The 27,257-nt window shown below is 41.0% G+C and overlaps 1 protein-coding gene and 1 long non-coding RNA gene across 2 annotated transcripts; both read right to left on the reverse strand.

Moving 5' to 3' along the window:
* Positions 1–298: 298 nt before the first annotated feature.
* LOC307223516 lies at positions 299–3,300 on the reverse strand. Its single transcript, XR_013842115.1, has 2 exons — positions 3,161–3,300; positions 299–3,090 (listed from the first exon to the last, which is right to left on the reverse strand). It is a non-coding gene; the product is annotated as an uncharacterized lncRNA (long non-coding RNA).
* Positions 3,301–10,928: 7,628 nt separating this feature from the next.
* Positions 10,929–27,208, reverse strand: SETD7 (SET domain containing 7, histone lysine methyltransferase). The gene is made up of 8 exons (XM_079989505.1): positions 26,888–27,208; positions 19,686–19,815; positions 18,080–18,281; positions 16,352–16,541; positions 15,453–15,534; positions 14,610–14,727; positions 13,628–13,785; positions 10,929–12,499 (listed from the first exon to the last, which is right to left on the reverse strand). Exons 1-8 carry the CDS (start codon positions 26,925–26,927, stop codon positions 12,319–12,321), a joined length of 1,101 nt encoding a protein of 366 aa, XP_079845631.1. The 5' UTR covers positions 26,928–27,208; the 3' UTR covers positions 10,929–12,318.
* Between the last annotated feature and the right edge of the window lie 49 nt (positions 27,209–27,257).

Consider the following 27,257-nt stretch of genomic DNA (forward strand, 5'->3'; position numbering starts at 1 on the left):
GCAAAATAACACAATTGTGTACTTCTGCCCTTATGGCCAAACACAGGGGGAAAAAACCTACAAAACCCACCCCAAAAGAGCAAAAAGCAACCATGCTGGCCCAGTAAGAAGATCTCCAAAATCCATGAGTCAAAAAAGAGCAGCTGCTTGAACCATACCAAATCTGCCTTATTTGCAACTAAGTGACTTCACATCAATGGCAATGTTTGTTCTGGTGCATTGAATAAGGATGCTAGTTTAGTATTTAAATATTAAAGACTACTTTTAAAGGAGAAAAAATGGTTCAGAGGCAAATAGCTTCATTCATGTAATGCTTTATTTTCATAACGCAGTTTAAAGCAAGTACATTTTTTGCACCAGAAACATTATCCCTACTTCCTTGTACATGCATTCATCATATTCATAAAAAACCTCATTCATAACACAGAAAGTGCAACTTTCATTCATGTAAACTTTTCTTTACAGTTATCCATAGTTTTAGAAGTCATTTGTAAAATCTATGGATGTCAATAAGGCTCATCGTTCTAGTAACTTATTTTATGTCATCAAGTACTCAGTACGGCATACATGTTAAAATAGTACGGAATTGCCTGTCAATTGTATGCAGGTCTCTTATCACACCACAAAATGTGGTCTCATCTGAGGAGTAAAGAGCTACCACACCAGGCCACACAGAAACATCTGGATCCATAGTTTCAAATAAACCAGGAGCGTTTCTTTTTGCAAGAAGCTTAAAGTGAGTAGCAGCTATTTTGAAAACAACATTTAGTTATAATACAATACAAAAATTTCACACATCATACAGGAATATAGAGAGAATAATTTTTGAAACACATTTCATAAAGCAAAACAGATCCTAATTGAAAACTGTGAGAAGGCAGTCCTCTTTTGCAGGACTGTAGAAATTAATGTTCTATTGCAGGTGTGGATCCATCTTGGAAAATGCATATTTCAATATGACAGCTATGCCAAAATGGCAGCTCTCTCATTTCTGTATATAAATATCTATATATCATATATGGGAATTTGTGTAGCTGAGGTCAATATATTAGTATGGAAACTTTAAATGCACAACAATAAACAGAAGTGGATCTACATATTGTTCTGTAATGTATACTATTTCAATATAAACAAGCTACACACTAGCAGAGTTTATATGCACCACTAAGCTGTAATTTGTTTAGCTTAATTGTACTTTGTACCTCTAAACACACCCCAGTCAATAAACCTGAATATGAAATCATGGTTTAGCAAATCTCATCTTCTGCTGACTGATTTTACATGACATCAAAACCCACTATCCTGGTTTAATTATGGTTTGTTTTGGCACATAACCCCACACACTTGCCTTGCCACAAAAGCACAAGGCAAGGTCAGCACCAGCAGCCAACTTCTCATCAGCAAGACACAGCCGGATCTGTTGAACAAACCATGGTTAAAATAGACAATGGCTTAACATTATGTGCAAAAACAACCTAAGTTACTGTTGGCTTCAGTTTACTAAAATGGAAATTTAAAGATTGACAGAGGACAGAGTAATCCAAACCCCCAATCTGTCCTTGCACCTAGCCCTGCCCCACCAGCCTCTACCAGTGGGGGACATTTGCCATAGACAGTAAGGAGTGCTCTGGTGTGCCTGCCCAAGTGGTTGGCAGGCAGTAACTACCTCGAGTATTATTGCTGCTGATAATAGACAGAACTCCCCCAAATGGGATGTCTCTGGAAGGGCTGGGCCAGCATAGCACCTGCTGGCTCTGGTGTGGACCCTGCTGCCTTCATATGATGGTGACAGGCCCAGTCCAGGTATCTTCAGCGCAACAACATGGGAGCAAAAGGGCATTTTTCTCTTTCCTCCCTCCCCACCATAACTTTTGTCTCAGTCAGTTCAAGTGCTGTTAAAGGCGGCATTGGTTGCACTGCTGCATCAAGCCCTGTCATTGCTGACTAGCGGGGCAGGATCGCACCCTAAATCATTTAAAGCTGTAACTGGTTGGCAGGTGGGTGTGGTTTTTGAAAATGGCCTCACAGGACAAACCTGGCCTGTTGGCATGAACTTTCCTACCCCTGCTGTAACAGAACTAAGCAAGCAAAGGCACTGAAGCACTTAAAAGTTCAATTCTAGTTATGACATACTGTACAGCAATACGGCAGGTGCTCTTTTAATATATACATTGAAGAGTTCAAGAATTCTACATTCTGAAATGTTCGCCAGGTGTTAGGCTTGTGTTTACCAAGAGAGAAAACAATATCAAATTCAGTCATTTCCTTTGCAGTTTTCATATTTCAGTCTGGATTGCTTGCAATAGGTTTTCATAGTGCGTTTTTTTCCCTGGCAAGCAGAGTTCAACAGCTTGAGACATGCGCCTAGTTTCTAAAAATTGTGACTTCAGCCCGATAATAGGTTCAAAAAATCATCCCTATTCACTAGCAGAGGGAACACGCAGGCTGCAGCTATGTCCTTGCCTCCAAATAAGGCCATCTCAGTAGCAGGTCAGCATGCAGCAATTAAAACATCCTCCCAAATGGAAGAATTTGGGAATAAATATTTGGATAAATAGTGCTGCCTCATCCACAAAATGACTTGCAGATTATAAAACAAACTGTACTGCAAACTGAAACCTTGTTGGTACTAAAGTTATGTGAATGCCTTATCAATGTCCATACTTTTTCCATAAGAATTTTCTTTCTACTGACAACTGTAACACCAATTGCATCTTACAAGTGCATGGGATCTTCTTAGAGCATCACACGTATCCCTTCTGATGACTTCAATAATAGTGTGTTACAGCTATAGGACAGCTGCATTGGCATTCACTGTACATATAGCAAAATGTTTAAACCGTTTGCTACTAATGTCCCTCAGCTAAAGAACTCTTCCTGCTGAATTTGCCTGCTCCTTCATCACCTATGCAAGTTGCTCCACAAGCAAAGGCTGTGCATTCTTGCTACCTGAACACCATTGTCCACAGTAGTTATTACCTGAACATGTACAACGCAATCTACATTCCAAGTAGCTGAAATAACTCCTCTTTGTGGAAGTCCTCAAATTCTGCAAGTTCTTTGGCACAACAAACTGGAAGGACCAACATGCTAAGTTCAGCACCAATTTGCTCCTTTGCAGCTAAGCAAACCCTTTTGTCTAGATAAAAAATTGTTAAACTGAACTATTGTGGATTTTTTTTAGGCGAGTGTGGCGTTGACTCTCATGAGAGTTTGCCACAATTGACTGCTGCTCATTAACTTTCTTTTGTGTCCAAGTTCCTTCAACTTGTTCCTTCCAGCATACCGTTTTACTTCAATGCATATTTGTGCTCCAGACTTCTTTGAAGAATTTCCCCACTCCACCACGATTTTTGCAAGTTTTGCCAATAAATGTCTCAAGATGGCACATCAGCATTTTCAAATTCTGAGCTATAATATAACCCAAATTATAAGATGTATTATTACCATTATTTGTAAGGAAGCACAAACTGCCATCATTTGGATCCTGACATAGGATATACAATCATAATATATGGGAATCTACTACTGAAGTGTTAGCAAAAATATCTAAATCACCCCATAACTTTGACATTAAAAACTCACTTTTATGGGAAGAATGAACATACATTTTAACAACAACAAGAATCTATAGTCTGGTGTCTGCACAGCATTTGAATACCCATAGAACACTGGGAAACTGTAACAAAACTGTCATTCAACATTTAACCCTATGGCAGCTAACATTGCTAATATTCCAGAGAAATCTCCTGTTCATATACAGGGAGTACAAAGTCGAAAATCCCTTTAAAACTAAGTTCTGAAACTTATATACTTCTGTTTCCTGCAGAAAGATTGCATTGAATTTGTACAGAAAAATTTCAAATTCCAAGCCATATGACTGACTTCCAGCAAGACATATCTCAAGAGAACAAACTAAAATAATATAATACCACCAAGGAAATATACAATGGCCTATTACAAGCTTCCCCAAATGTTTTCCACTATAATGGCTGTGCTGGCTGAGGCAGATTTATTTTTTTAACAAAATTTATACACCACTTACCCAAATAAAATTTCTAAGCGATTTATGAAGAGCAATTAAAAAGTAACTATTAGAAAGAAACATTAGAAACAAATTGAAATTAATGGAAGTTTTATTCCAAAACAACTAAAAGGCACCAAGCTGAGAAGGCTGGCTTATTAAAATGAGCAATTACCTTTTTAATAGTCATAATCATACAAATTACAAACACTGGAAAAGTTAAAGATTTTATCTAAGTTACTGTGTATAATAGTGATTATCACTACCCACATATTCTATACTTGATCCCAGTTTTCCAAATAGCTTGCAAAAGAAATGGGAATCATTTTAGGGTTCTCATAATTATTCAGTAATGACTTTTTATTGGATCCTGTTTCTGAGGCATGGTAAATCCTCACCTTCTTACTCCTAATGTGGTCTATCTAAGTCTTCATCACACTTGAGTCCCCAGATTTTTGGTCTACAGCTTCCATATCACTGACCATTGGCTAAGCTGCCTGGGTATGATGGGAGCTGTTGCCCAATAGCATCCAAGGACTGATGGTTGAAGAACTCTGGTCTGTATAAGTTGTTCCTTATGACAATTTCCAGAATAAACTAATTTGGTGTCTTTTGCATTATGTTCCTTGGAGGATTATGTAATCAACAAGTATATTAAACACCAGTAATAAAATATGTTAAAACTGCTCACAAATGAACCTCATGAACCTCAAAATCAAAAGCCAATATACCTTCTCATATGCAATACTAAAACTTTTGGATCAAAACAGAAGAAAAGACTAGGAGGTTTGCAAGTCTGCCATCTTAGAATCCATGCATTTTCCAAAATGGCTGCATACCTGAAGCCGGCTGTAACACTGTCTACAATCCTGCAGAAGTTGACCTTTTTATTTGCCTTCTCTTTGCCTTTTGGCACCCCAACAAATATTATTTCACTTATTGTTGACATTGGATGTTAAATAATAGGAAGCAGAGTTTATAAGAGTCAGGGGTGTTCATATACTTTATTAACATTTGATGATAAAAATGCAAAAGCTTTATATATGTTCCTTATCACCCTGATGCCTCCTTTATTGTAAGATAAATTCTGCTTAAATTTAAATGTATTTTAAAATGTTCCATCTGCTTGTTTAAACTTCTACACTGTGCTTTCTAAAAAATAAAGTTACTAGTCTAAGTCTTCACTGCCATAAAAATAATGTGCATACAGCTATGATATATATACTTGTACAGTTAAAAAACAACACAAAAAACAAACCCAACTTCCTGCACATGATTTTATGGCTTGGATATTTCATTGCTTTTAAACTGATAATATCACAGCCCACCCACACCTCCGCATAGCAGTTTTTAAAATTACTGTATGCTCATTTTGGTTTTTGATTAAAAAGCTTGGGACCGAGTGACCGGAGACGAAGTTGGCAAAACATGGACTTTGTACCTAGCTATACGTGCAATAAAAATATAAGAATGTTGTCGCACTGCAGTTTGATTGGTTACAGCCAGGGGCCACTGCAAACCACAGCACAATAGCCATTGCAGCTGCATCGGAGGGTGAGAGGAAGGGAAGCAGAGGTGGAAGCAGGCCAACCAGCAGATGGGCTAGCAGGTGGCAAGGCTAGGGGGGCAGCAAACAGGCTTCTTTCTCACACTTCCCACAGCAGACTGGAAGAAGTGAAGGGGACAAAGAAGTGCCTTTCTTTCCTCCCCGCTGCCAGCCAATGGAGGGAGGTTGTTGAGGGAAGTGAGTGAGTGGTCCAGGTGAGTTGGGGTGTTTTGGCAAGTTGTGATTTGGGGAAGGTCTAGGGGGAAGCAGTGGGTGGCTTTGGTGAGAAGCATAGGAGCCAACTCAATTATTTACTGCACACTGCCATTGAAATGGTGTCCGTGCACCATGTCATGTGATTGATTACGTGGGGCAGAAGAAGAAGAGGAGTTTGGATATGATATCCCGCTTTATCACTACCCGAAGGAGTCTCAAAGTGGCTAACATTCTCCTTTCCCTTCCTCCCCCACAACAAACACTCTGTGAGGTGAGTGGGGCTGAGAGACTTCAGAGAAGTGTGACTAGCCCAAGGTCACCCAGCAGCTGCATGTGGAGGAGCGGAGACGCGAACCCGGTTCCCCAGATTATGAGTCTATCGCACTTAACCACTATACCACACTGGCAGGGCTTACGTGGGCCTCCCAATATTTTATTCACGTTGACACCCCTGGCGAGGGGGTTTGATGGGGATGTAGGTGGGTTTGGTGAACAAAGCAAGCTTGGCCGCAGTCCCTAGCTGTCTACGTAAGAACGTAAACATAGAGTTGCTGGATCAGACCAAAGGTATAACTAACCCAGCATCCTGTTCTCATAGTGGCCAATCAGATGCCTTTGAGATCACATACATGGGAGGAAGCATGTTGCCTCTGACAGGTCAGGCAGAACACAGCCATTGTGACTAGCAGCCATTGATAGCCTTATCCTTCATGAATTTGTCTAACCCCCTTTTAATGCCATAGAAGTTAATGGCCACCTCTACATCTTGTGCGAGGCAATTCCATAGTTTAACTATATGCTCTGTAAAGAAGTCCTGTCTGTATTGAATCTTCAAAGTTCCAGCTTCATTGGATGGCCCCTGGTTCTAGGATTACAAGAAAGAAAAACTCCCTATCCACTTTCTCTAAGCCATGCATAATCTAATACACCTCTGCTTTGCTCTTCCCCGTTATTGGCCTGTTCTCTAAACTAAAAAAAGCCCCAAAAGGGTGTAATCTTTCCTTACAGGGGAGGTTCTCTTTTTCGAAACATCTTCCACCTCTACAGTGTTCCTTTTGAGGCAACACAGCCAGAAATGTACACGGTATTTCAAGTGTGTTCACACCACAAATATGTAGAACAGCATTATGATATTAGCCGTTTTATTCTAACTCCTTTCTCTTATTATCCCTACCATGGAACTCACTTTCCCCCCACAGCTGCTGTCCACTGGATCACTACTGTTACTGAGCTATCTGCTTTGACCCCAAAGTCTTGTTCCTGGTTAGTTCACTGCCAGTTCAGAATGCTTCTAAACTAGATTAAGTTCAGAAACCTCTGTGTCAGGAGACAAAAGCAGAAGATAACCATGGTTATTGGGAAGCAAAGATGATGTTTCCATCTTGCAGCCGTTAAAAAAAATGATTATTGGTGCTTGCTACAGAACTTTTTATGGGTATAACAAAATATTCTGTACTCTAAGATCCTAAAATAGACACATACTATTCCATTAGGAGCAGTAGGAACTATCTTCTGAATGCAGTAGATGGTGTGCATAGAAATTTCTTGGTAGAAGTCACAGGAGATACCAAGTCACAGTCTGTAAAGCAAAGGGTAGAGTTCACTCAAGTGCTCTCTTCCCCCAATCAATATGTGAAAAATAATTTAAAAACCTTTAGCAGCTGCTACCCTCAAGCACACATAAGAACATAAGTTATCAAGTGACTGTGAGAAAAATGACCATGTTTAACTTCGTTCATGTGAAGCATCACAACGTTTAGATTACCGGTAATTCTATGCCCACTCACTTTGAACTGACTTTCCTCAACATGCAGGTAGCTCCCTGTACATATTACATACACAATTTCTGATCACTTGCAGGAGAAAAGTCTGCAGGCAAGAAGATGATTGTGTTCTATATTGAAACCCAGTAAGTTGCCTTGGACTTGGTTTTCCAAACCTAGTTCTAGCATATTTTCTCAGTTTTACTTCTGTAGGCTAACTTAAAGGTAAAGGTAAAGGTACCCCTGCCCGTAGGGGCCAGTCATGTCCGACTCTGGGGTTGTGTGCCCATCTCACTTAAGAGGCCGGGGGCCAGCGCTGTCCGCAGACACTTCCGGGTCACGTGACCAGTGTGACACACGGAAACGCCATTTACCTTCCCGCTAGTAAGCGGTCCCTATTTATCTACTTTCACCCGGGGGTGCTTTCGAACTACTAGGTTGGCAGGCGCTGGGACCGAAAGACAGGAGCGCACCCCGCCGCAGGGATTCGAACTGCTGACCTGATGATTGGCAAGTCCTAGGCGCTGAGGTTTTACCCACAGCACCACCCGCGTCCCTCGTAGGCTAACTTCCCACCCCCTAATTCATAAAGTTGATAGAATATGATGCACTTACAAGACAGTAGTTGATATTTCTCTCCCTCTGTTTTAAAAAAGTGAAGAACATGATTCATTGCAGGAGTCTAACAGATGCCCCTCCCAATCCACAACCCTGGACATTCTGTGCTACCTTTTTGCAATTTGGTGCATTCACAAAAACAGTCCACCCAGAAACAAATACACACACATGCACTTTGCTGGCTACATTTTTCTCCTGTGCAGCAGCAGCAGCAGCCTCACCATTGTGATTGGCAAAGGCACAAGGCAGGATTCTTTGAGGGCAGGAGGTCTGAAAAATGATAAACTAGCCACCTCCCCCCTGCTCCTTGCTCCATTTACTGCAAAACACAAACAATGAAGATAAAAATGGCTGCTACCATTTTCTTCAACAGTTATTGTAAGTACAAGTCAGTATATGTGGAAGAATCTATTTTTTTGTGATTGGATATTGACAAATACCATCAAACTTTACACCTCCAACAAACACAACTATAGTCTAGTTTGGCCACTGTTAAGAGAACACAATGCTGGATGAGACAGCAAAGCAATTCTTATTAGAAAGTCACCACAACTACAGGAAGATCAGCAAAACAAACAACTTCAGTGTGTCCTGTTTTGGAAAAGTATTGTGCCAATTCCAATACAACAGAGTGAGAATCCAAGCCACATGAAGCGCCAGAGAGTAAACACTTGTCTTGCTCTTCAGATTCAAATAATTATTTTTGTCCTTTCGTTTGTCCTTTCTCTAAGTGCTATTATTGCCAATATTGTCAAACCATGTGTTTTGTGGGGTGGGTTTTCTCTAGAAGTAACATTAATAAATTCGTCATTTTTCTGAATGCAAAGTCAGACTGCACACAAACCACAGAAAGGGCAAGACCTCTCCGAATAGGATTCTCATATGTATGCATCAATGTATGACTAAGCCTTGCATTAAGACAAAAGGTTAAAGCTAGCGGAGAAGGAAGCTCAACAACAGTTGTCAAGTATCCGAAAGGCTGCCATAAAGCAGAAAAATAACAATTTCACACAAAAACATGTGGGGTTCAACTTGCCGCAGAGCAGTTTCAGCTTGACTTATCAGCCAATATTTCCTATTTCTCAAAACAGGCAATGGAGCTGGCAAGACAGCTGCAGAATTTACTTCCCTATACGGGTTTTTAAATGCAATGATGAGTATTAGTCAAATGTGGTTTATGTCTACAGAGTCACATTGCTTCAACAAGTATCAGCAGAGTTTTCCAAGGTACTGTAACTCTTTTCACAACTTTGTTGCTGCTTTTTAAAATGAAACTTGAACCAAATGGAGCTTTCCAGAATTATCCCCATCCCTCACCTTAAGAGACCATGCAGATTCTTTAGCAGAGCTTTCAACAAACTGGTAACCTCAGATGTTGTTGGACCACAACTCCGTTCAGCCCCAGCCAGTTTGGCTAATGGTCAGAAATGATGGGAGTTACATTCAAAACCATCTGAAGAACACAGGGCTGGGAAAGGCTGTTCTAGCTCAATATTCACATCTCCTAGAAAGGAACTCTCTCTTTACCAGTAAGAAAGTGCTCGGCTTAAGTGTTAGCACTTCGCATGAACAGCAAACTGCTTCTGAAGAAGAATTAAAATAAAAATCACAAGCAATACCAAAAATCATGAAGTGAAAATTAGCCGGAACATATCCCTATCTAAATAGACCACAGAGTGCATTGTAGTCATGCAGAGTTCAGGAGCACATAACAGAAAACATTTCTTCACTACTAGAATAGTAAATCAGTAAGAATATCCAGTAGGAATCTTTCTAGCATTTCTGCATCTTAACAGACAGCATATGCACTGTGCTCCTAAGCATGTTTATTCAGAAACAAGTGAGCTCAATGGGGCTCTCTCAAAGTAGTATTTCAAAAGAAACTCCATGCAGGCAAACTCAGGAAGGATATTACAAGTAGACCACGCCTCCTATCAGATGGAGTAATTTCACTGAAACAATACCCAAATAGTGGTCTATCAACTTGAATAGTATTTATCTACTAACAGCAATTAGTGTTGTGCTTAAGTGCTTGTGCATTTGCAAAACAGACTTTTCCTCTTCTGTTTGCACCAATTTGTAGAAGCAGCATTATAACATTTCAGCCTTTTTTCAGTTCACTTCTATAAGTGAGGATCAGTTCAGCCTCAAAAAGCCCAGCTGAGCCAATCAAACCTCATCTGTGTCAGCTATTTGCTATAATTGAGGGAGCTAAAAAATACATTCTATAGAGTAAAAAGCTGGGAGTGCCACCAAAGCTTCCATCCACTGCTCTTTTGCTATGAAATCACATAAACTGCTTTTGATTTACTCATTTAGAAAACAAATCTAAAAAACAGTCAAACTTAGTAAATTGCCCAAAACATTTTGGAGGAAACCATCCTTGTTTAGTTTGGTAAGGAAAAACTTACTAGACCCTCTGAGAAAGGTTTCTACCAATGTGCAATTTTACTATTTTATTTTATACATTTCATTGCAATTTTGAGGCTTGCCTTTTCTTCTCTTGTATTTGGTGCTTCCCGTTCTTTTCCCCTCTCTCTATAAGCGGATAGTCAAAACAAAATTAAAAAATTCCTTCCAGTAGCACCTTAAAGACCAACTAAGTTAGTTCTTGGTATGAGCTTTCGTGTGCATGCACACTTCTTCAGATTTTTTTATATTTTTTAAAAAATTCTTTTAATTATTTTTTTTTAAATTTTTTTTAATTTTTTAATTTTTTTATTTTGTTTTGACTATGGCAGACCAACACAGCTACCTATCTGTAACTGGATCTATAAGCGGATGTTCAGTGTGCAGATAACGAACATACACAAGGAAATTTTCCCATAGGAGAAACTAAAAGTGTAATCCAATATATGTCTACTCAAAAGTAAGCTGCACTGAGTACAACAAGGCTTACTCCCAGATAAATAGCCACAAGACTGCAGCCTGAGAGCCATTTCCCCCCAAAGGAGTATGTGCACATTTTTCTAGTTACAAGCATTTTTAAGCAAGTGATCCACTAACACTGCAGATACTGATAAATCTGCTTTAAAAGGTAAGTGTCAGTATTGCAGCTGACCTGCAGGGCCTTGGAAGCTCTTTTCTTTCATTATAATATTGTGTCACCGATCACAGTTAAATGCTAGTTAAGAAATATAAAATGTATTTATTTTCTAATTTCCAAAAAGCTATTTGACATGACATGTTCTACAGCAGAAATTGGGGTTTTTGCTATTAACCTTTAAATTACTCATTTTCTTCCAGTTCTTTGTTTACCTATGTATCAAAATAAATCTACCCTGATGGATTCCCACCCAACCATTTAGAGACAGGAAAGGGGGTGAAAAAGAAAAGGAAAAAAGTTTAGCAAGCAAAAAAACCTCATGGTACAACCTTGATTCACTTATTTTTATGCTGATTATAATCATCCACATATCTTTATAAATTACTCTTTCACATTTCAACTTTATATTTTAAAAAGTCATCTAGAAATCACCCAGGTGCGAACATCATAATTAAAATCATACTAGCTCTGGTTTTCATAGGCACATTTCTTAAAACAGTTTGTCCGCAGAGCCATAAAAACCCACATTGCTGTTTAAACCTCTGTGCAGTCTCCTAAAAGTGTTTGTCTTTTAGCGAAACGACAGTGTTAAGAGAGAGGGAATCTACAAAGGACAGCCTTCTGTGCACCAAAGATAGAAATTGTTCTAAAGCAATATTCTCAAAGGTTTTTTGAGAGCAAAAATTATGCTCCTTTTCTAGAATATTAAAAACAGCACAATTCTATTACCATCACAAAATGGCATGTGTACAAAATGCTGCTGCACAATAACTACTAGGTATTTTTTGGGGAGGGAGGGAGGACTCCAAACACCCTATCCCCCCCCTTCCTAGAATTTGGCAACTTTGCATATGATACAGAATGGTTGCCAAATAATCACACTGCTTTGTATGGCATATTGAATAGTTTTTTACAACACTAGCTAAGTTTTTAAAAATTGCTTGAACTTAAAGGTTAAAACTTGTTATTAGGGAAAATAAACCCTCTCTGGCACGGAGTGAAGGGTTGCAGGACAGCCATAGAGAAACCCTGGCTGTCCTGGTTTTCAGTATCAGTATCAAGGGTAGTGCATAGATCCATTGTGAGGAGGGAAACTGTACGTTTGTCACTTCTTCTGAGTAGCCTGGAAGGCTTTCAGTTCAACCTGATACCAGCCTGGAGCTTCCGGCCCATTTTGTCCAATGGGATTGTGGTCGTATCCATAAGCCACTGTTAATTCTTCATCCTTCTCAACAGCCCTAATAGTGCGGATACATTTAATCAACCCAAAACGAGGATGAACAAACCTAGAAAGGAAGGAAGCATACACAGTCAGAAAAAGGAAACTCAGCAAGCCCAAACGATGTATTCATTTTCTTGAAAGCTTTACATATGTCCTGTGTGTTTTTTAGATAAAGGTGACGCAGCACTACCAGAGAACACTATAGGAGTGTCGCTGACCACTTTTTTTTCTGCAGCAAAATATTCATATCGTAAAACCTTCGTTGGCATCCCATACAACATCCAAAACAAATCAATAGAGAATTGCCACTTCCCCAGTGGCACAAAACATTTGCTAAAAGAAAGGAGGCAGAGCAGTCTATCGTCACATCTCTTGGTCTCCAGGGAGATCAGACGTCTGCAGTGTATTTCAACGACAAAAAACCAAATAGAGATATTTAGCCAGCAGCAAAATATTGTTAAATAGCAACAACAAAAGTTTTGGAAAAAGTTACAGTTAAGCAGTCCGTCCACTGTGGATAACACAGGAGAGTGGATGGGACTAAGAACAGAGGGCAGCGGAAACAGCTCTCTTGACTCATAGTAGGGCCACCGCTGAACACAGAGGCAAAACTATGAAGATACACCTCAGCATCTTCTTCAACGAAAGATCCTGCCACCTACCTCCGAGCAAAATGTTTGTGGCTCATGCAGGATTTTCCACTTAGATAAGGGGTGCCTAACCTTTTCTGGACAGAGGGTTGTATTCACCTATTATCAACCCTCGGGAGTCACATGTTAACGTGGGCACGAACAAAGCACACAACTGGGCACAGTTAATGAGTCTGCCTTCCAAAAGGGTCTCCCAACAGCAATTCTACACCGTTTAAAATAATTTATCTTCATTCATTAAATTTGGTTAAAAACCATTTAATTAAAAAAAATGGTAGGTTTTTTTAGGAGGAGGGCCCCAAAAAATCTTCAGGAGCGGGTGGTCAGGGCTAGCCACCCCTGACTCAGAGCATGATGGATAAGTGCCATTTTCCAGGAATGCTTCCCTTGCTTTCAACTGTATTTTTCATCAGTTTTCCCCACCCACTTGATATAGTGCTGTGGTTGCAGTGATCCTTTGATATCATCTGCTATCGCATTGGCAGATACCGTTCTGACACCTGAAAAGCAGCACCTTCATAAAGCACAAGTTTAATACTTACGAGTCATAGACACTATTTGGTGTGAAAGAATGATTTGCCTTGTGCCCCAGTGAGGCACAGTATTTAGCTGCGTGGTTATAGGGTTCTGGTACATCTATGACTGTTTCGTCATCAAGGGATATTGTGTTTCCATTCAGAGCCCAGTCCCTGCCATCCACCTAAAACAGACATTGTTGCAGTGTCAACTTTGTGTTTTTGTCAGACTGAAGATACAATGCAGATTTTTCTTGTGTTATATGCTTTAAAGGAGAGAGACCAGTGGTATTCAATCACGCTTGCAAGTACAGTCATACCTCAGGTTAAAGGTTAAGTCTTTTCAGGTTGCACCCCACGGCAACCCGGAAGTACCAGAAAGCGTTACTTCTGGGTTTCGCCACTTGCACAGATGCGCAAAATGACATCATGTGCATGCGCAGAAGCTGTGAATTGTGACCTGTGTGTGCGCAAACGCAGGTTGCGTTCCTTTCAGGTTGCGAATGGGCCTCTGGAACGGATCCCATTCGCAACCAGAGGTACCACTGTACTCTATTAGGAAACAAATTTAAGAGAAGGAAAACATGCCACTCCAATAGTCCTGACCATAGTAAGTTTCCTTAACTTCTTGCCCTTTCTGCTTCATTACCTCTGCACAATAAAAATCAGTTTTACAGCAGACTTGTGGCATACCTACTGAAATCTGTAATCGAGTAAACAAAATCATCCTTAATTTTCTAAGGCTTGCTGGACTGATATTAAAGAAACTGAGAAGCAAGATACACTTTTAACAAGACAATTCTCTGTAGGGAACCTTTGGATGTTCAAATACTTGTCAGATCCCATAATGACTACAGGATCCTTGACCATGCATTATATGACACTTTTTTTACCTAATCCTGATGAATACTGAAGCATTTTTGAAATAACAAGGTGAACAAGCAACAAAAATGTTTCCAAAAAGGAAGTGTTTCAGAAGTAGCAATGAAAAGTTCTCACTTCACTTTACCTCCTGGTGTGTAATTCGTACGCCATTGTAAAAGGACATAACTGTGCCAGCCTCAGCAGATACTTTAGTAAATAACCCTTCTCCTGCGCTGGAAATGAGAGATGCATCTACATATACCCTGATGAAAGGAAAGAGTAAAAAGAAGGTACAGTGTCATTATTACTACTCTGTAATACACTAATATTTTTAGAAAACTATTTTATTAGTTTATGTAAATTTAAGATTATGTAAATTTAAGATCATTAATTTTGGGCCATGGGAAGAAATACTAGCACAGGTGTCAAATGTGACAAAGCCTCTGTGTTTAGAAAAAAGGAAAAGTGTATCAGCGCTTTGTCCAACAAAATGCAGAGTCCCATCAAGTTTCTGTCCCTGCCAAATCCTGATTATGTATATTGAGGATCATCTTCTGAACAGCCAAAGAAAAGTATTGCAATGTTTTTTTGGGCGGGGGGTGGGTGGAGAAACAGTTATTTGTAGCCACAGAGATATATTAAACAAAGAAATACTTTAGTACAGTATCACAGTTTTTCACTACTGTACTTAAAAATTCATTTAAAAATCACTTTTAGAAGAAATATAAAAGTTTCCTCCTAATAGTTACAGATTTTTCATACCAATTCATGTTTTTAGGAAAACATTTCAATTCAATTAAGCTCATGCAAGATAACCATCAAATTAATGAGCTAATATGATGTCATTTGCACACAAGTAGTTCTGTTTGCAATTCAAAGGAATAAAGTGTTGCTGAATGCTGTCTTAAAATGCAAAGCAGAACAACTAAATTGTTTCTTTGCAAATATTTAAGAAAGGGGGCAAAATGATACACATAAATTATTCTACCTCTCCGATTCATAAGGATCAGGAAGAAGTGCATTTGTAGAAATGCAAGATGAAGTAGATTTATCAAAACTGTATACTGGGCCTAAAAACAAAGCAAAACAAAACAAAAAAAGGACACAAATTAACGGACAATCAAGATGAAGATGCAGGTCTCTCTCTTATTAAAGTGTTATGCATTCAACACACCATAAGGAAATTAAGTTTTTAAAACAAGACAGCAAAGATATTGTATTTAGGTCTGTCTACTATATAATAAAACAGTGCTCTGCATAATTTTTTTTCACCATTTTCATTTCTCCTCAAAACTGCAAGCAGTATTCAGTCACCTTTGTAACAAATATGAGTTCAGGTTTATACATGCTAGAAATAATGTTTCCCAACAGTGCTTTAACATTATATTTCCCCCCTGAATATGTAAAACCAAGTTTAAAATGTATGCACCCCACATCAACGATGTGTGGTCAGTGCATATTATCACCAACACTTTTCCTTAACAAAATCAAAAGCAGCAGCAATTGATATAGACCTGGGACCCAATTTCATTACCTTTTACCAAAGGAAGTGGAAAGTAAAATGTGTCTCAACTGATATATGGTATTTATACTTTGCATACCAGGTCCAAATTCAAAATGTAATGTGAAGCAACCCTAAACTACCATCCCTTATATTTCTTCTGGCTCGGAGTGTACAACCCGCTCCAATCCATTTTGTCAACACACCATGGCAGCTCTAATTTTAGTAATTCTATCTTGCAGAGTGGAGGGCATTGGCACAAGAACAAAATTGGAGCAATGTGAAAAAAGAAAAAACTGAAAGCATTGTTTGCTCAAAGTTATCTTCAAAATGGTGTGTGGAAGCCATGCTACACAACACCATTTTGCACATCAAGGAGAACTTACTGCCTGGCAGCACTTCAAATTGTGGCTTCCCCTCTTCTACGGATACAAGAGTTGCCAGCTTTGCTTCCAACATTTCACCATCTATGAAGTGTCCATAATAGGCCATCTTCCCATCAGGGTACACATAGGCTATCTTCTCGCCAGTCATCTCTCCCTCTTCATTAACTTCTCCAACCAGATGTCCACCATCCTGAATGAGAAGCATTAATATTGGTACAATAAATGCTGCACCTTTTTAAGAGGGAAATGTTTATGTGTGCACACACATTTTTGAAACCTTTCAATAGCAACACAGATATTGCACTGCATCCAACTAACTTTTTCTCAGAGAAGACCCATTGAAATTAATGGACCAAAGCTAATCATGTCAATGAGTCTACTCTGGGTATAATTTAGATGGATACCACCCAAAAGTAACAACTGTGCTAATCAAAATACATCTATAATATTTTTGTTTCATAGGTACCAGCTGCAGCTTAGGTTCTTTAAACCTCACTTCCTGCTGCCTCTTATCTTTTGCTACCCTGTACAGATCTCAGTGAGTTGTGTTTATTCCAGCAATCCAGTTCTGCTATAACAAAGCCCTGTATAAATCCAGGGTATTTCTACAAAAAAGGGGGGTGAGGACTCTTCCAAACAAATTGCAGCCAAATTAACCATAAACCAAGTAAAATAACTGAACAGTATTCTTTAGCTCTTCAATCCATAAACATATAGATGGATAAATAAACAACTCACAGAGGAAATGTGTTTTTTTTGGGTTTTGTGAACCAAAGATAAAAATTTTAAGGCCTTGTTAGAGATCCATTAGAGATTCATCTCTAAGATTTTGACAGCCTGTTCACTATTTTATTGAAAAGCACAGAACAGACACTTCTCTGAACAGGTTCTTTGCATCTCTAGTCATGCCTAGTAAGTTATATATATATTTTTAACTTCCCAAGATTATCCAGTTAAATGCTGATATTTATAAACACACATTTTACACAGAAGTCACCTTGACCTCCCTCCTTTGGGGGGCTGGGGGCTGGGGAGGACAGCAAAAATATAGATGTTTAAAAGCACACTGAATCCTTTTTTCTGGCTTCCGAGTTCAGAACATTTTGTTACAGCAGACTGATGTCTAAAGCATGTACATAGTTACTATTCAGTATTTATTTAGGCAAAGTGTCACTAGCTTGAGTGGCCTGAATAGAGCTATTCATTTGTGAAAGCCAGAAGCAACCCTGCTATAATGGTTCTAAATTAAAGACAATAGAGAACTATGTTCAGCAAAGTATTTATGAAGAAAAGCACCCCTCTTAGAATGGAAAGTAAAACCCACAAAGTCCCCCACAGGTTTGACTTAAATCTTTAAAAAGATGCACATGGCTGAGAAAGGCACATGGTGTGTTTTACTCTCATGTACACAGTTTGCACACAGCAGCAACTTGTGGAAGGCAAATGTATCTTACCATGCTGCATCTGCATCCAAATTATGAGAAGCCACAACCACCACAAATGTGAAAAGGATTGCTAGGATTCCGGCAGGCTGACAAATCACAACCCTTTGCTCTCCTTTGCAGGTGGAAGTTATGCAGCCCAGCTGCCTCTCTCAGCAACACAACAGGATTTGTCTTCCCCATGTGTCAGATATCACTTCATCCCCTACTTGGCTGCCATACCTCCCCATTTAGGTTTATAACTCATTTCCCACCTTGCATATTTGAAAAAGTCCAACGTACTTACAGGGTAGTATATCCAACAAATCCCACATCGAATATTATCTTTGTATTGCCCTTTGAATATCAGTCGCCCATCAGCATCATATTCCTGGGCTGGCCCATTTAGTTCTCCATCTACGTAAGTGCCATGAAGAGCCCCTCCATCTTCATATGTATATACACCCTGGCCTTGCAGAGCATCATCCACATAATAGCCTTCTAATGTGCTGGTAACGAGAAAAGGGTAGGGCACAGGGATCAAGAGTATCTAGGTTATTTTGCGAAATGTTCTCAAAGTAAAAATGTCTCATTACCTTAAGGACACTCTCCCCACAATGCAGAACTGCTTGGGCTTCAACATCAGCCTCAGCCACTTTGCCTTCTGTACCATCATCTCAGGTAAGTGAGCAACCGGACCTTCTTGCTAGTGGCCCAGTGACTCTAGCATTCTGTACCTGCAGAGGTCTGTCAGGCTCCCTCTCTGGTTCATTTTCATCACAAGTTGAAAACATTTCTTTTCTGGGCAGCCTTTAACATCTCGAGTTTTACTGTCGCTGGCTTTATATACTTGCAGATCACTGCTCATAATCTCTTTATGGAAGTGTTTAAAATGTGTGTTGCTTTTTAATTTGATTTTTAAAAAATGTTTTACTGGAGGCTAAACCCCTGCTTGCTCTGCTTACCAACCCACCTGCCATTCCCCCCACATTAACACTTTAGCGCTTCCCCCTTCCCACCCCATGCAACTATTAAGCTTGATTTTCCCTCTCCCCAACCCCCTTTCTGATACCACTTCTCTCTTCTAGAGTGCAATCCCACTTTGTCCCCCTGTTTTCACCTTCACCTCCATGCTTATGCCTCCCCCACCTTTTGTGCAAGCTCCCTTGCACACAACCCCCCCCCCGATAACCTCATATTATACATCTCCCATAGATTGTATTGCTAACTGCCCTTTTTAGCTTCTGCCCAATTATGAAGTCACTATCCCCTGCATTCTTCAGACTCTTTCATGTCAGTTTTCATGTTCAACCCCATTCCGATGCCACCTGCTTCCTCCTTTCTTGCACCCCCATTTTCACCATCACTCCCTTTCTACCTCCATCGCCTCCTTACTTTTCTGAACTGTCCCTTGCACACGGATTACCCCCATTTCCAGACTTCATCCTCTCTCCTGTTTACAGTCTCCCTTGTGTGCACGCCCCATGCTATTACTGTATGTTTAAGGTGACTAGAACCTTAAGAGCAAGCCTGTCAGTTATCTTGCTCAGTTAGAGAAGGTTACATCCGTTGATGGATGCTGTACATATAATTACTATACTGGACATGGAGCTTTGTGTTGAAGACAACACATGGTACCAGGAGTGAAATACATTGCGGGAAGGTACTATGGAATGTTTCAGGGCTCTAATGAGGCAGCTGAGGAATGGAAGAGGGAGAAGTTTTCAGTGTCTCTCCCTTCTTGCTCTACTCAAACAGCATTAGCAGAGTGAACTGCAAGGGTAAGGTATGGTAGGAGACGTATTAACTTTGTCTTATTTTCACAATCATAGTCTGGGGGGGGGGGAACAAAGTTATAAAAATATTTGAAGTATTAAGCAAACAAAAAAAGCTATACCCAAAGGAATGCCTACCTTCCATCAAAGAAGAAGAACTTTCCACGGCCATTCTTCTCTCCATGCACAAAGTTCCCCTCAAATCTGTCTGTGGAGGAGTATGTGACCGTACAGAACCCGTGCGGCATCCCATCATCATCGAGTGCACCTAATAAAAATTGAAAAGAGGCCAGTGAGACCAAGATAATGATACTGCAAGAGTTCATTCAGATGTACCTTCATGTTGATTGGACGTGGGGTTTTCTGCTTTAGCACAAGCTCCGACTCCTAACTCAGCCTCTGTTCCTCTACTGCTGCACAATCCTGGCTCAGACATCAGCATGGATTACTGCCTTTACCCTCCATGCTTTGGCCAAACTACTCACTTTTAAGAAACCTTGTTTTCAGATAGCCAGCATATTTATTAACTTAATTGTTTCTTTGTCCTTCCCCTTCTTAACTTAAAACACTATTCTGGATGTGGGGGCTGAAGAACAGTTGTGCAATTGCCCTAAGAACTAGCCAGCCAGTGTTCTGCGTAGCTGGGAAGCTTCAAGAACTTATTCACACACCGACACACCAAGTACAGTACAATAGAACCATGTCAAATTCACAAAACAAAATACATGAAGAGTGTACATATACAGAAACATAATGCAGTATAAAAATAAATAAGATCAGAGTGCTACAAAGTAGTATAATGCAAAATTCCAAACACCACAATGCATACACAATCATTTGTCCAAGTTCACTCACCTCCATTTCACATAAAATTCACTACCTCAAACATTACCATCTATACAAAAACCACTCATACCCAACAATATCACAACTCACATACAAAGGGTCACTGCCAAGCATATATATAAAATACACTCCTAATGTCTGAAGCACTCATGAACTCATGCCCCACTCCCATGGGACAATCTAATTCTCTTCTCCCATCTCTCACCTGAGAAGGGTCCAGATCTATACCAGAGCAGGTTTTCACCCTGAAGGGTACAGAATCATAACACATGTCTTCTGTTTTTATTTTATATTTGTTGTATCATTGAAAACAAACAAATAAATATTTAAAGAATAACAGGTGTGGTACTGCACAACCTCAACATCTGATAAAGAACCATCAGCACTGGTAGCATCACCCTCACACTCAAGGTGCCCCTTAACGTCACCATCACCTCATAGAACCATAGAATTCTAGAGCTGGAAGGGACCCTGAGGATCATCTAGTCCAACGCTCTGCAATGCAACTGTCCCATATGGGGATCGAATCTGCAATCTTGGCATTATCAGCACCATGCTCTAACCCACTGAGCTAAGCCACTAGTCCCCAAATTGTTGCAGCCAGCCAGATGCTAGGCTCTCTCCCTCTGCACCAGCAACTTGGCCTGGTTATATGTGATGAGTCAACTCCCATCATTATTTAGCGTCAGCTATAACTCAAAGTCATGCCTGACATAGTTTCCTTGAGTACAGGAAATTCCATAGCCTGTATGGGCCATGCCACCAGTCTGCAGCAGAAGGAAGGGATGTAGGGCTACTCTGTCGCCCTGGTGAGGGGCCAAATCCATCGCATCTCCCTTCTCTCATCTGGCAACAGCTGTTTCGTGAAGCTGCAGCAGGAGACTCCATCAGTTCTGCTTAGAGACCAGCTGTCATCCTTTGCACTAGCAAATGCACTACAGTGAGGAGAACTACAGCTAGTTTTGCTAAGGAGCTGCTGCAGTGTTTATTAGTTGTCCTTCCCCAGTGCACAGCCTGGTCATACAAAACCAGAAACCCTAACCCCAACCTGCAGCACCACAAAACTTGGGATACATGTGAGGAATGTGTTTTGATCCACATGTATCCTATATGCTTCTCATACTTGAGACAACTGTTCGCTCATGAAATGGTTAACGTTCTTGAGGAGAAGAAATAAGAACCAATCAAGCTTCAAGCATTTTTACATGCGTTCAAATATCTGTCTTCACAGTTTGTGACAGACAGCAAAAGCACAGGCTGTTTTAGAAGACTCTTACAGGGACTCCAGTACTGGTACTTGGCTGATCTGTAGGAATGGGTCGCACAAGCCATCCAAGAAAGCATAAATTGTGTAACTGTCAGTCCTCAGGCAAAGCTCACTTGTAACTTTATATCAGTCTGCAGTGGCTGAACCGAACTTGACATTTGTTCCACACAGTCTCGTTCAGACCACTGAATTATTTTTTTCCATTTTGCTTTTTAGCAGGCTTGGAGTCAGCCTCTTAGGCTGTGTACACATTATCGTTTACTCTGGAACCACTGTGATCTCACCACTGGTGTCTGAACCCATGTGCAGATGGCCACAATCTGTCTCCATCCTATAGTTTATTGAGAAATACTGCTATATGCTTTATTAATACTGCAGATAAGCTGGTGTGTACATCTGAGAAGGAAGATTGCACAGCAAAAGTGGCCATGGCATGGGAGCAAGAAGGGAGAGAGATTGAGAGGGAGGAAAGGAGTGATTGAAAACTTTTAAGTTAATGGGTATATAGCCTTAGTTAAGGAGCAAATTCGAAACCTTGATCAGATTTTGCTTAAAGCCTCTGGAACTCAAGATCATAACAGATACAAGATAGTAACAAGCTGGGTGGATGAGAACAAAGGGGCCTGCAGGCAATCAAATGACACTTCCATGTCAAGGTGTAGAGACTGACGCAAGCTGCACTGATAAACTAAGGATGAGTGAGCCCAAACAGCCATGACTGTCATTCTGCTGTTTTAATCTCATCTCTGCAAATAATGATACTCACTGTTGAACTATACACACACCAGAATGTATTTCCTACCCGAGAAGGAAATAACTGAATTCTGTGTTTGCAGCAAGAGGAAAGTGTGGTGAGTTGAACATTCAGAAACAACATTATTATTTTTCTTATTACAGCCAATGAAAGTCAGTAAATTATGTTTATTCTCAAAACACGCACACGCACACACACTTCTAAAGTCTTCTGCAGTAGCAGAAGGAGCAGAGTGCTTAGGACACACTTTGTAATTAATTACACTAGTGTAACTTCCTAAAACCTGTTGCACACCAGCACTACTGCAATGCCATACCACCACCAAAGGCAGATATACTGCTGTTCATGTTGAAGGCTGGGGCTCTACAATAGCTCAAAATGGTTTTGAATCATTAGTAATTAAGAAGCTCACTTACACATATAAATACTTATATAAATTCTCACAAATGGAAGCTTCCCTTTCCCAGCTTAAAACTGCAGCTGCAAAAAAAGAGAGTTTTGCGAGGTGAAATGATGGAGTAGGGTGGGTGGAATGGCAATCTTTAAGAGTTGGATAGGGTCACAGAAAAACAAAATTCACTCTGATATGGGCAACTTAGGGCCACTTGGTTTCTGAACTAAAAAACAACAACTGATTTTAAGAGTCTTGGTGATGTCACAAAGGCATCATTTCCCATGACCTGCATAATTATTTTATTTTGGCCCACTATTTAGATTTTTTAAAAATGAACAGAGGTTGCATAAGTGTCTATTATACCACTGGGGGGGGGGGGAGCCTGAATCCAGCTTGAATAAGCCAACACTGCATTGACTTGCAGACAGAGATTTTGTGTATGGGGTAGGGGGATGCACAGGCATGCACACATTTGAAATAATTTCTTCTTCTGCCCCACCTGTTGTAAGGCCAGTATCAGGTTTCTTACCAGGACACTTTCAATACACCCAACTGCCCATCAACCCTTCCACATTTCCAACTCTGCTGTCACTTCTGCAATTTTGTTGCACTTCTGAATCAAATCCTGTTGACTAATAAAGCTCTCCTGGCAAGAATAGAAGACAAGGAGGAGCTGCCAGGGTCCAAACCAAATGGAAATGTTAAGGATTCCCAAATTAGTCAATGATCCCAAGGTTCAGATCTACACTACAGAAAGAATGCTCAAAACATATATATATTATGACATATATTATATGTAAGTTGTTGAAGCAAGCTACATATTACTATAATACTTGAAATTACAAAATTCCTGTTAGGGAGAAATCCTGTTAGGGATGACATTTCTCCTGTTAGGGAGAAATGTCATCATACTAATACAAGTATTGTCCTAATAGGGCTTTAGGGATTTTTCTAATGGGTCAGTATGGTTACCTTTACTTTCTGTATTCATGTGTAAGTGCTTGAAACACAAATAATTAAATATTTACAAAAGACAACATCTTTCCACAGCTCCAATCACTATGTTTTTAGATCACCAGCACTCAATACAGTATCCCACAATTTCTATCCTAAAGTTTGCCACAAGGATCTGGAGTGGAAATAGAATTTCAAATTGGTAATTTTATAAATCAAAATTGAGTTTCAGCTTCAGTGCTGCTCATTTTGCTTTCTGGCCCCTATTTCTTCTACCAAATCCCTCCTATAGGCAGAACCTCTGCCTTAGCTTGCACAGATGACTGTAACCCCAGTACAATTGTTCAAGCAGCTCTGTTCTGCTTTTATTTGTTAGAGAACAATAGAGCTCATTTTCACAGCATTTATTTTTTTCATAGGAAAAAAAATGCTTCAAAATACAGCTGCAGTCCCACCCACAAACCGTGCACAGGCAACCCCCGCATAGGTTTCAATGGAATTTACACATAACTAGGGGCAGAATTCAATAATGAATTGAGTTACTCCTTGGAATTTAAGTGATCATTTAAATGTAGTCAACATAGGAATTAAGTCAGCGGCAGCCAAGCATACTTCACACTGGACTAAAGAGAAAATCTCTGGCCGCCAACACCATTATAATTTCCAAATTTAATAGTGCCAGGTTTACAACATAGCTGCTCACTTGCACGCCAAGAGTGAAGCAATCCATACAATACACTGCATTGATTCTACATGCCACACTAGAACTACGTGGATCCTTTCAGGACCAAAATCTATGGACATAACACAATATAGCATCTAGATCAAGGGAAGTAATAGTGCCACTGTATTCTGCTCTGGTCAGACCTCACCTGGAGTACTGTGTCCAGTTCTGGGCACCACAGTTCAAGAAGGACACTGACAAACTGGAACGTGTCCAGAGGAGGGCAACCTGGTCAAAGGCCTGGAAACGATGCCTTATGAAGAATGGCTAAGGGAGCTGGGCATGTTTAGCCTGGAGAAGAGGAGGTTAAGGGGTGATATGATAGCCATGTTCAAATATATAAAAGGATGTCACATAGAGGAGGGAGAAAGGTTGTTTTCTGCTGCTCCAGAGAAGCGGACACGGAGCAATGGATCCAAACTACAAGAAAGAAGATTCCACCTAAACATTAGGAAGAACTTCCTGACAGTAAGAGCTGTTCGACAGTGGAATTTGCTGCCAAGGAGTGTGGTGGAGTCTCCTTCTTTGGAGGTCTTTAAGCAGAGGCTTGACAACCATATGTCAGGAGTGCTCTAATGGTGTTTCCTGCTTGGCAGGGACTCGATGGCCCTTGTGGTCTCTTCCAACTCTATGATTCTATGATTCTACAATACTATTTCCAGGAGTAGTGTTCAAAGACGAATATCCAAAGTTGAAAAACTATGCCACTGTCCAGAAAGATTAAAGGGAAAAAACCCCGAACATCTATCTACCCTTTCTAACAATTTCCAAGTGATACACATTTTAATATTTTCCATAGATGTGGATCTATAATATTATTGAATGGCCAAAAAGCAGGAAATTAAGAAACCAGGGCACTAAAGCTAGTCAAGCTTTGCCATTTTAGCCATGCATCTTTTCACATTTCATAAAGCCCCAGATCAATAAATCAAGCAATGATAGCATCATGAAAAGGCTCAACTTCATTAAGCCTTTGTGGTTGCTGAAAACATTTTTGACAATGCAAATTGTAATTACATTGCTAGAATGCATTATAGGTGGGCCTGACTTTGAAAGACAGTTTCAGCTGGTGCAGAAAATGTTGCTAGATTATTAATAGGAACCAAACATATATAACGTTGGTTCTGGCATGACTGCACTGGCTTCTGGGCTGAATTCAAGGCTCAGGACCTTGCAGAACATCTCTACCCATATGAGTCTGTCTGGAGGCCTTCCTGGAAGTGTCCCCTTGCAGGAGTACAGAAGCTGTTAGAGGGTCTTCTCAGTAGTGACTCCCCTATTTATGCAATGCTATCCCTAGGAAGGCTCACTTGGAACTAAGATATTATCAGAGGCAGGCAAAAACTATTATTTACTCCCAGGCATTTTATTGTTGATGTTTTCTCATCTCCTGCAGGGGTGGGGTTGTTTTTCACCCAGTTTGTTGTTTTTAATATTATAGTGGTACAAGTGGCTGAATATCTTAACTTTTTTGATACTTATGTGTCTTTAGAGTAGTCTTGGGTTTTATTGCATGTACTTTTCTGTATCCTTTTGATGCAAGTGGCCTTAAGACCCTTGTGGTGAAACACAATTAATGAATAATTTAATTATTATCCTTAGAACAGAGAAAGATTGTGCAAGCATTCACATATTTTCAACACTCGGTCAAATTGTGGAAAGACCCCCACCGGCCCCTCAACCACACATTTGCCTAGGAGTGGGGAACCTGTAGCCTTCCAAATGTTGAACTACAACTCCCATCATTCCTGTGGGCTGCTGCTTAGGGGAGCTGTTGTCCCACAACATCTGGAAGACCACAGGTCTCCTCCCCATCTCAGAATAAAGAGTCCCAGTGATACTAATAAAACTTGGTAACAACATGAAGACCTGACATGCTCTCTCCGCACCTATCACGCATCTCCTGGAGGAAGAGGAAGAGCACAAGCGCTTGCAGACCGGGATGGGGCAGCTATTTCTGTCTGAGCTTATTTGGCAGGGCAGCTCGCTCCGCGCTTCTTCGCGCGACTGGCTTCCCTCAAAGCTGCAGTCGAGGCCGAGCCACGCGCCTCCGGCCAACTTCCAAGCTCCGGGCTCGCGGCAGCCTGCCTCGCGCGCTTGCTCTCCTCCTCCTCCTCCCGAGGTCTCCCCGCTCCCTCGTGTCCCCCGAAGGAGAACAGGAACCAGCCCGCCAAACCACCGCAACAAAAGCGGGAGAAAGAAGGCGGCGAGAAAGGCACCATATTTGCCCCCACGAAAGGCGGCGGCGGCGGCGGAAAGGGCTCCTCGGAACCGTCACGACGCGGAGATGCGCGAAGCCCCGGCGCAAAAAGGCGCCTCGGAGACCCCCGTCCCTGCTCTCCCTCGCCCCCGCCCCAAGACGCTGTGCCCGCCTCCCCTCAGGCCTAAGGGACGCAGTTACCCTCGACGGTCTCTTCCAGCGTCTCCTCGTCACTGTCCATGGCTCAGCGCGGAGAGACAACTTCCTTGGCTCGGCTGGCCCTGCTCGGGAGCGCGCCCGCCGCGCTCTGGTCTGCGTCCCGGCGCTCGCTCGCTCGGTCGGAGAGCCCACGAAGGCGAGCGAGGGGCCGCCACCCCGCAGCAGAGTGCCTGCGTCGCCGCCCGCTTGCTCGTCTCCCCACGCTCGGCGCTCGGCGCTTTGTTATAGAGCAGCTGATCCGCTGACATCACCCGGGGCTGGGGCTGCTCCCTGACTGACAGCTCCCCGCGCAGCCCCAAAAGCAGGGCCCGCCGCCGCTGCCGGCGCAGCAGCAGGGGGAACAGGCGAGGCG

This window comes from Podarcis cretensis (genome assembly GCF_951804945.1).
Source record: "Podarcis cretensis genome assembly, chromosome: 9".
Taxonomy (NCBI): domain Eukaryota; kingdom Metazoa; phylum Chordata; class Lepidosauria; order Squamata; family Lacertidae; genus Podarcis; species Podarcis cretensis.

Coding starts and splice junctions, on each gene's coding strand:
- SETD7 (XM_079989505.1), bottom strand. CDS start 26,927: ATGGACAGTGACGAGGAGACGCTGGAAGAGACCGTCGAGG. Junction 19,816..26,887: donor GCTGGAAGAGACCGTCGAGG/GTAACTGCGTCC, acceptor AATTTTTATTAG/GTGCACTCGATGATGATGGG. Junction 12,500..13,627: donor CCAAATAGTGTCTATGACTC/GTAAGTATTAAA, acceptor CTTCCTTTCTAG/GTTTGTTCATCCTCGTTTTG.